The 10,241-nt window shown below is 25.0% G+C and overlaps 1 protein-coding gene across 1 annotated transcript; it reads right to left on the bottom strand.

Moving 5' to 3' along the window:
- Positions 1-4,341: 4,341 nt before the first annotated feature.
- On the bottom strand, positions 4,342-9,234 carry ND-B12 (NADH dehydrogenase [ubiquinone] 1 beta subcomplex subunit 3). Its single transcript, XM_016053139.4, has 2 exons — positions 8,950-9,234; positions 4,342-4,655 (listed from the first exon to the last, which is right to left on the bottom strand). The coding sequence occupies exons 1-2, from the start codon at positions 9,078-9,080 to the stop codon at positions 4,487-4,489; spliced, it is 300 nt and encodes a 99-aa protein (XP_015908625.1). The 5' UTR covers positions 9,081-9,234; the 3' UTR covers positions 4,342-4,486.
- Between the last annotated feature and the right edge of the window lie 1,007 nt (positions 9,235-10,241).

Genomic DNA, 10,241 nt, shown 5'->3' with positions numbered 1-10,241 from the left:
TTATAAAATTCAAAAATCTCATTCTATGATAAAACAAATCGTTTATCAAGCCTACTTTAATGACACATGCATCTACAAAACTCTGTAGAGATCTGTTTTTGAAACAACGTTACATTGGTGATATATACTTTACATATACTTTTTTTTGTTAGTTTATTTAAATTAATTAAAATATATCCTGAAATTTTATTCACCGTTGTTACTCTTATTTGTCAGTAGTTATTTATTTAGTTACTACCATTTATATTTAATAAATTGTTTATTAGATTATATTACTGCATCTTTGTGTACATATACATATACACTACATTACAATAATTGGAAGAGACACTTTTTACATTTTTTAAAATTTCTCAAGAAATACTTAAAGGATTATTTTGTAACTTTAGCGTTGTTTAGTTCATACTATTTTTCATACTTAGCAATAAAGTTTAAAGCTCTCAAAGGTTTGAGGGACTGATTATAAATTACAAAAGGAAACAAGTATTTTTGAACACCCTATGCCAGAAAATCGAGCTATAAGCTTGTATCCCACACTTTGATTGTTATTTGCAATAACTGCATAAAATTTTTTGAACTTAGCTTAATTATTTATGGAGATACGAACATTTTTTTAAAAAAAAGATAGTTTCTTTTATATAACTTATAAAATCTTCAATAAAATTAAGCGGAATTTTTGGAAAAATTCAAAATTAATAATAAAATTATTATTTAAAATTTTTTTTTTGTAAGAAACTGTGCAAGATACATATGTGTATTTTAAGTAATTCTCGAATACTGCACATCCATGGAAAAAAATTGTTTTACTCCATAATTTTGTAGTTAATTGTATTGGGCGGGCAGCTAATGATAAAATCTGATTTGAATATCTTAAAAATTAAAAAGTTTCAAGTAATTTTTTAACTAGTTTTTGTACTTTTCAAAATAAAGCTTAAAATGTGGTATCCAGGAATTTCATTCTGTAGTATTTCAAATTACACTGTTCTATAATAACCGGACCAAAAGATGTGATTGTATAACGAAAGAAAATGTTTGAAATATACCATTCTGTAATAAGGAGTTGGCCCTGTCCTTTTTAATAAATCTTGTTTCATAACACAAAATATTTTGAAACTTAAGGAATAATAAAAAAAACGAATGACAAAAAGCAGGGCTGATTGTGCTTCGGAAAAAATCTGGATTTTTCCCTAACCGCGATCTGGAAGTTTCTGGAAATCAAGGTCCAGTTCAAAGAAATCATTTTTCACATTTATGCATAAGAATTCTTGTATATTTTATTTAAAAATATTAGAACTAGAATTTATACTAGGCATCTCTTTCATTTGTAAATATTTTTTCTGGTAGAATAATAAATATAATTAAAGATAAAAGTAAAATTATTCATTTAAATTACGCTGCTTATAATTTACTTAGAATTTCATGTTTTAAAAATATCAATGATTTAAATTTATATTGACTTTGTTGCTAAGTATGAAAATTTTCATGAACTAAACACTGTTAAGCTACAAAATAATCCTTTATGTTATTCATGAGAAATTTAAAAAAAGTGTCTCTTCTATTATTGTAGGATAGTATATATATATATATTGCTTGTGTTGTTTTTGTTCATTTAACTAATATATTTTTCGTTTCAACTGTCTGTAAAATGATGCATACTAAAAAACTAATTTTCATATTAATAATATTATTTCAATTTGATATAGCAATTTATTTTAGTTATAATTCTAGAAAGCAATTTTATAATTTAGTTTAATAAATATTTCAGGGGGTAGTGTCAATCTATGATATATATATATATACAGGGTATCTGTTACATTTTAGATTATCAAATTCATGACTTTCCATGATTAATTCCAAGAATTTTTCATGACTTAACAAAGTTACTATTTTCTTCGACAAAAACACAACAATAAATTTAAAAAAGCATTATAATAACATTCATTGGAATGATAGGTATAACCAAAACTGTTATACTCTGCATCTTCATATTTATAGATTTTAAATTTAAAAAAGAGTAAACAAAGAGTTGAAGCAATAAAATAGCTGAAAAAAAAAATACAAAAGCAAATAATTTTTTCTTCTTTTTTTCTGCAGAATTACATTCTAAAGATAGGTACTTTTCTTGCTCATCAGAAAGAAAAGAAATACTCCTGATCTTTCTATTCTCATTTTGGAATGAAAAAATTCGCCAATGACTGGCCTGCTTCAATTAGAATTTTAAATTGATGAAATAAAAAAAAAATATATAATATAACAAAAATTCTGAAATCACAGAAGTTTAAAAGATAATTCGCTCTAGAAATGTTTTTTCTTTCATTTTTTGAAAGAACACCATAATTTTTAAAGAACACGATAAAAACATTTTATATTTTAATCAAATATGACTGTGAGTGGGGATTTTGTTACAAACTCAGATGTTCGGAACACCATGAAATTGGGGGGAGAAGGGTAAATTCCATTTTAAAAATTAGATTTTTCGGCATTTTTAATTCATGACTTTTTAAAAAAAAAAAAAAATAGTTAAAATCATGACAAATTTTGTTCATTACTGAAATTCATGACTTTCCAGGCGCGGATGCCCCGTATATAAATATTTCCCCCCAATTTATTCTCAAAAAAAAAAAAAAAAAGATAAATAAATAAAAAATAAGGGACTGATATTTTTAGTGTTTATAATTTACCTAAGTGAAAATCTGCTCACTTTTTGTGCACCATTTTAAGCAGAAACTTTCTTTTTGAGATTCATGTTCATTTTACTATGTCAAATCAACACCTGCAAAAATTGACAATTGCATAAAAAATCTTAAATCTGTTCTAGAATGTCACATCCCCTTAAAATATTTATATCCCCGCATAAAATTTTATTAATCAGCAACTTTAGAATCTCTTTTATTTACATTTTAATTTATGGTTTTATAAAATTTCTTATAATATATGTTAGTACATGTGTGAAAATAAACATATCATTAGTGTTGAACAAAAATATTTTAAACAAACATTTTCTTTTTCAAATTGAAATAAATTATTATTGTTTAATATTTCACTGAATGTATTGTTTTGTGTTACATAGATAAAAATTTCTAACTCTGGTGCTATACTATTAAAAATAAAGTTTTAAAAAATTCCATTTCATTTGAGAAGATATTCTGTTTTTTTTCTCAATGTTTAATTTATGGTATCACATTTATAATATTACTTTTCAATTTAATTTATCATTAACATTGTATAATATTGATTTAAACTGGATATTTTGATGCGCTATTTTCCCAGGTCTGTCAGTTATGTATAACATTAACTGACTATCACTGTTGTCAAGCATATGAAACAATTTAATTGACTTTAGTTAGGAACATGGAAAGTGTGTAAAATTAAAATTTTATGGGATAGGTAGGCAATTTTCTTTAAAAGTTTATTTTATGTTTTTTCCCCTCATTATTTTGAACATTTGAGCCCAAAAAGCATGTCCATAAAGAAGTCCAACTAAAATTTTTTTGGCTTTATTATGCAAAATTGATGGATATTTTGTAACATTGCTATGAAAAAAAGAGCTTAAATGTTAAAATTATTATGACACACAGTCATAATTATATAATAAATTATGCTTTCTGATAAGTTAACGTAAACAATTTTGTGTCATTAAGATATTCACTGCTTTCACAATAATTACATTTCAAAACTTTTTTTTCCTAGCTCAGTTATAGCAATGAAAGTTTTAATTTTTTTCTTCATTTGATCCTTTATTTTTATGTGAAATTTTGTTTTCTGAAAAAAGACAAATAATAATTTTGTTACAAAAGTGAAGAAGCTTCAGCAGTAAGGCATAAGTAATAGTCTCTGTAACTTTCTATATCATATTATTTAATCTGCTATTTTTTTTTCCTAAATAAATCATATAACTGAAGTTTTACAACTTTTAAAAAATCACACTAAAAATGCTGAATAATTTTTATCAAGTACTTAATAAAAATTTTTAATAGAAAATTTGATAAAATTTTCAGAGATTAACAAAATTATAATAAAAAAAAGATTAGATATCTGCAAGAATCCATTTTACAACAACTTTTAAGGGTATACAGATTCTTCAGATTTATTAAATTTTTTTAAACTTCAAATTGTGTAGCATTTATTTTATGCAGAAGTATTAATAATTTGAATAAACCAGAATTAATTGTTATTTAAACCTTTTTTTATGTAAAAAATTTAAATCATTGAATCAAGAGTTTGGGGTTGCACATTTTGTTCCAAAATGATACACAGTACCCAAATCTTCTAACTTTCAGTGTGCCATCAGTATAAAATTTTTTGGTAAAAAAGGAAAAGATTAAATAACAATATACAAAATTAATTTCTATGAACAAGAAGTTTTATTCTAATAAAACAAAATATTTAATGCAACAAAATAAACACTTCATTATATTTATACTTATATGACAAATTTCATTATTCTTAAAAACATATATTGAAAAAAAGAATTATCATTTAATTTCTAATGATGGTGGTGTTCTTTTGGAGGATAGTAGTGATGGTATATCTTTTCTCCAATGATTGTCAAAACAGCTAACCCAAATCCAAGTCCAACTTTTCGAAAGATTACCTCTCTCAGAGGACCCCACATTCCAAGTTGGGATTCTGGTGGATATCTCCAAACTTCATTTCTATAAAATTAACAAAAAATTAATACACTTGGTCTAGAAAAAAATAAAAACATTGCATAACTACTTGCAATTATCTAGGCAAATAATTGAAGATCAAGAGGAAGAATGATTTAAGTTCATAAAATCTGATTCTTAAAAAAAAAAAAAAAATAATAATTATTTTCAAAATCAAACAGAAAGCAATTCAATCATCAGGTTTGAAACTATTGGAAAAAAAGAAAAAAACTTTCTTTCCTTTTGATCTTTATTTGGAAAAATAAACAGAGTATAAATAATTAAAAAACAATCACTTTACAATGACTGTACAAAAAAGAGTGGAATGTTATGTCAATAAAAGCGATCTTATTTATTCCCAATAGTTTAAAAAGCAGTCAAGCAAAGTCGCCACTTGCAAATGAGTAATTTAAGAAAACCATAGACTAATTCAAGAGAGCAAGAATTAATTTTACAGCATTGGTAAGCAAACAAGTTCAGAAAATGAAAAAAAAAAGAAAGAAAAGAACAAAAATGATATTCTGTGATTGCTCAGAGAGGTTTATTTATCAATAGTTAATAGAAAAATATATTGAGGTTTCTAGACAATAAAAACTTTTTGAGCTAATTTCTGACCAAAAAGCAAGTATTTTTTTCCCTTAATAATCTTTGAAAAGAAAATTTGAATATACTAAATTTGTATCTGATATTTATTATTACTTTTTTAAACATTTTTTTAACTTTATTTTTACAAGGATTTCATGCAAAAAGCAAATTTATGCAACTAATTATATAAATTTTTTTAAGGACAATCATTTCTACAGCTTTGATCGAGTCTTCTACACAAGAAAAAGTAGAGGGTATGGTAATTCTAATGCACATTCATAAGTTTTTTTTTAATCAATGTACAATATTTCTTTTATCTGTAACTGGAAAAACTGATGAACATTAAGTAGCATTTTAAAAACATTGAAGTATGTAATGTTAAAGAATAACATATGGAAATAATATGTTGCATATTGTCGGATTTAACGTTTGAAAAAACACCCCATTCTGCCAAATATTACATGGTCTTATACAATACATGGAAATTAAATGAAACTAAGTATTACATGGCAATTACATGGTTTTCTTTGAATAAAGATAATTTGCAAATAATGACAACCGATTGTTTTGATACATTAAAATTTATTTTAGTAAATTCATCATAAAATGTTGTTCAACATGTTTTTCAATTGCGATCAGCTACATTTATCACCAAATACTGCTATGATTTCTTTTTTAATTAATTTACAAACTTATTTTACGATTCTCACCATCAATACATAAATCTGATATGATACGCTCCTTTCAAACGAAGTTCCTAAGGTTCTCAAGATATTGAAATGGTGGCAACAAAACTTAAAATGTTCATTTTCATTAACAAAATTCCAATTTTAAACATAACTTTGTAATAGCAATATTGATGATGCCATTGATTGTTGATGGTTGTTGTCTATTGATGGTTCTCTTACTTTTTAAAAGTCCAAATGAACCTTGTTTAAATATTAAAATACAAATGTTTACTTTTACAAGCATAAAATTCGTATCAAAATAAGGATCCTGACCCAACTGTAAAACAGTATAATTGATGGTAAAAACTTCATTGGCTTCAAAAAATATAAAGATGGAAATAAAAATCGACTTGTATCAAGCCTTCAAAAATAGATGCCTGTTCTCCAGACTTGCCAGGTGGGAATGATATGTGACATTAATTTTTCGACACTCATAACCTCTCTACTTTTATCAAATCCTTTAAATTTTTTAAGTCACTTAAATTTTTATCTTTTTGCTTCAGTTTCTTGAGATTATTCATGCAGTAACACAATATATATTTAAATACTTCACATGATAAAATAAATTTTACGTATGAAAATGGCACAGGTTCTAAGATAGAAAAATAATAACTAGTCATAACTTTCTCAAAAAATCAATACAATACAAATTTTTTATTGCTGGCATTAAAAACATTTTTTAAGGATGTAAAAAAACTTCCATTTAAATGGAAATTTCAAAAGTTGAGATAAAACGAAATGTCCCCTGACACCAGGAATTTTAGTTAAATAGTTAGTTATACAAGGAAAATTATTTCAAGCCATTCAAGCAAGTTATGTTTACATTCTACTCGAAATTGTTTGAAAATGTATTCTTTATTTATTGATTCTAAAATTTATTCTAGATATATTTCAGGGTATACTTAGGTGTACTTCGATTTTAACACCCTTGTTTGCTTAAAATTATTAAATAACTTACTTAAAATATTCCAGCTATATGATTTAATGCATTTGTTAGGCTATTAAAATATATATTGATAATTATATTATTTTTAATAAATGCATAGTTATGCACATTGCTGAAATTGAATCAACTGTGGAATTAATCAATTAAAAAGTGAAGTAAAAAAAAAAAGCAGATGCATAACCACATTCAATCAAAAACATGTTTTTATAAGACTTGACATTCGTTAAATATAATATCTTATTCAAATCGCTTTTTACTAAATTAAGTACTATAAATATGCAGACAATTTAAAAAGAAACATCATATTGTATAATTAAAAAAATAAAAGATATCAAATCAAAACAACAAAAAATAACGTATTAAATTTATGCTAGGCTTTCTTAAGTCAAGTTCCTTAAAAGTATACCAAATTTAGGCATTAAAATATTTTTTTCACGCCAAATAATTAAAAAAAAAAAAAAAAAAAAAACATTTAAATTTTCCAAACTTTTACTTAATAAAAACAAGTGTAACTTCAGATTTTACTCAAGAAAAATACATAGATTGATATGGTATAAAAATTTTATGGCTCATAATACAAAATGTTTTCATGTAGTATTAAATTAAATAATAAATAAAAACTAGTTTTTACCAACTAGTTTTTAAGATATGACCAAAAATGCAAAAAGTGCAATTAACATTAAGGGGACCAAATTTATCACACTCTCTGTGCTCCTAAACTATTGGGATCACAGTTTCCAAATTGTAGCTATACCCCTCTATTTTGGGGGTCAGAAATCCAAGAAAAGAAATATAAGTTTATTCAGAGAAAGTACGTTTATGTGTCTGTTTTTTTATAACTTCATTAATAGTTAGTACTAAGTAATTAGTACCAGGAACTATTAAGATTGACACCTAGTACGTGAAAACCCGATCATTAGAATGAAAGTTATTCAGGCTCATATATCTTTTATTTTTTGCACGGTACATAAAGCAAATGCTTCTTTAGTTTAGATCAGTATTTTTATTTCAAACACTTTTCTTTCATAGTAACAGAACAATAAAAAAGAAGATTATTTTAAACTTTTTTTCAAAAAGGATTTTCAACTCTTTAACAAGCTTATTTGCAAATTAACTAAACAAAAATATCTAATCTTACAATATAACTATAGTTGAACCTCATAATATGAATAGGTTAACTATGTATTTCTTTTAACATGAACATTGCAATATCCTATCAAATTATATTAAAATGTAGAAAAAAAAGTTTGTCATTTACTTAAAAAAAAAATTAATTTAAACTAGAATTGTTAATGTAAGTTATCCATGACTATCCTCCTTTGCTTGCCTCTTTGTTACGGTCCAATAATTAATTTCTTTTTACACTTAAAGGAGATAAAGAATATTCGAAATTGGACATATTCAGGTTAGGCAAATGTTTACATAAAGAAGGAATGTTCAGATTTTAGACAAATAATCAAGTGAGTTGAATATGGGTGTAAAGTAGCATAGTTAAAATCCTAAGTCTAAATAAGTGAAAATTTAAAATTAAAACTATGCATTAATTTAAAACTTATGCATTTTCTCAAACTTAGATTTTTATTTTCCGTTTTAGTTGTTCTCTACTTTTCTAATAGCAGTATGTTCTTAAAGTATAAAAAATATTATAGGGCCCCATGTATAAATTTTTTTAGAGTTTAATTACTATTTAACACTAAAATTTATTTTTAATATTCTCCTTAATAAATATACCATTAAAATTTTTTACCAGAAAAATACAACAAAGAAAATTATCTTTAAAGTAGATTATAGATTTTTAACCATATTAAAGGGCTCAAAAATTATATTGTCCGAACTGCATGTAATCCCAAGAAACTGAAGAACCACTATTTACTTCAAAAATTTGATTACAGAGTGTTTATATCATAGATTGCATCAACAAATAAATGAGCTCAAACAAAATTATTAACTTAGTAATAAATTTATAACAACTATTGTTCAGTAATTCTTTTTAGACATACTTAGACTACTAAAAAAAATCAAGATGTAATAACACACTAACCTTAACCAAGGATCTTTTAATCCTTGCTTTTCCAACATCAATTTAGTTCGCATTAGATGAGGGATATCTTCCACCTTATAGATTCGATAATCAGGAATTTTTGGAGGGGTAACATGATGACCTCCACCCATATTTATTTATTAAACTTTAACTTTGTTTATAAAATTTTTGAAGGCAAGGACGATTAAACTATTCAGAAAGTATTAAGCTACCTTTTTTTACCCAGCTAAATTGAACACGAAACACTAACAACTTATTTCTGCTAAGAAGAAGACTCTTGAACAGATACTTCCACATTGGGGTCTCTATCTTTTAAGGAATTGGTAACTAATTTTAAACCATAGTTTCTACTACAGAATGGCAACAAAGAGATGATAACGTCGGATCAATGGGCTTTTCGCACTGTGATTGGCTGTTGAGTATCACTCATGGTTGCAAGAATTTGAGAAGTTATCGCGTTTATTGTGAATTAAAATAAAAATTTCAATAATTTTGTGCACGCCTGTCTGTGTTCTCGCGTAATCTCGTACTTGGTGTGATGAAACAATTGGTTCATTGATGGATTGTGTTTACATTTATTTCGTAAACAGCCACTGGAAAAGAGGAGATTTGTGCTTAAAAAAGAAATTAGGCGAAAATGTTTTCGAATTTTTCGATATTTATAAATGTAACAATAAAAATGAATGTTTTCTTTGCTATGTTTATTATTTGTTTTTAAGTAAAATTATGTCATTTTGATATTAAAAGTATGCTAACGGGTGCTCTTAAATACTTTTAAATTAAGTATTCTCTTTTAAAAGCTTAGCTGCAATATTTATATAATTTTCTTACGTTCTGTTGTAAGGAAAAGAAAATTCGGATCTAAATTAAAAGAATAATCATGCCATGTAATGTCTAATCATCCTATGCATATTTCCTAACATTTGTACTTAATTATTAAGCATTGTAATTGAAACATAAAAAATAATTCTGCAGTAAAGTTCAAATTGATGTTTAAGTGTTTATATATTATGTTTATTCGACATTAAAAGTGTTTCTACTTATAACATTTTATAAATGAATTTGTAACCCGCAGTTTTAATAAAATAAAATTATCGCTAGTTAATAAAACTATGGCAAGAGAAAAATTATCGGTAAAATTTTTATGTGGTTCTCAATTATTATATATTTATTTGGAAGTAATGAAAAGTAATAATACATTTGTGAATCTAAGCACATCATGATAAGCAATAATATTGAAATGATAAAAATTCTGTGGAAATAACAATAATATTGGAAATGAAAAAAATTCA

The sequence above is a fragment of the Parasteatoda tepidariorum genome, chromosome 6 (genome assembly GCF_982258835.1).
Source record: "Parasteatoda tepidariorum strain Cologne lab strain chromosome 6, Ptep-v5.0, whole genome shotgun sequence".
Lineage (NCBI taxonomy): Eukaryota > Metazoa > Arthropoda > Arachnida > Araneae > Theridiidae > Parasteatoda > Parasteatoda tepidariorum.
This window is presented reverse-complemented; position numbering and strand designations above follow the sequence as displayed.

Excerpts from the sequence above, each read along its gene's own strand:
- ND-B12 (XM_016053139.4), bottom strand. The coding sequence starts at position 9,080 with ATGGGTGGAGGTCATCATGTTACCCCTCCAAAAATTCCTGATTATCGA. Across the intron at positions 4,656-8,949 it reads TTAAAAGATCCTTGGTTAAG|AAATGAAGTTTGGAGATATC; the intron begins GTTAGTGTGTTA and ends TTAATTTTATAG.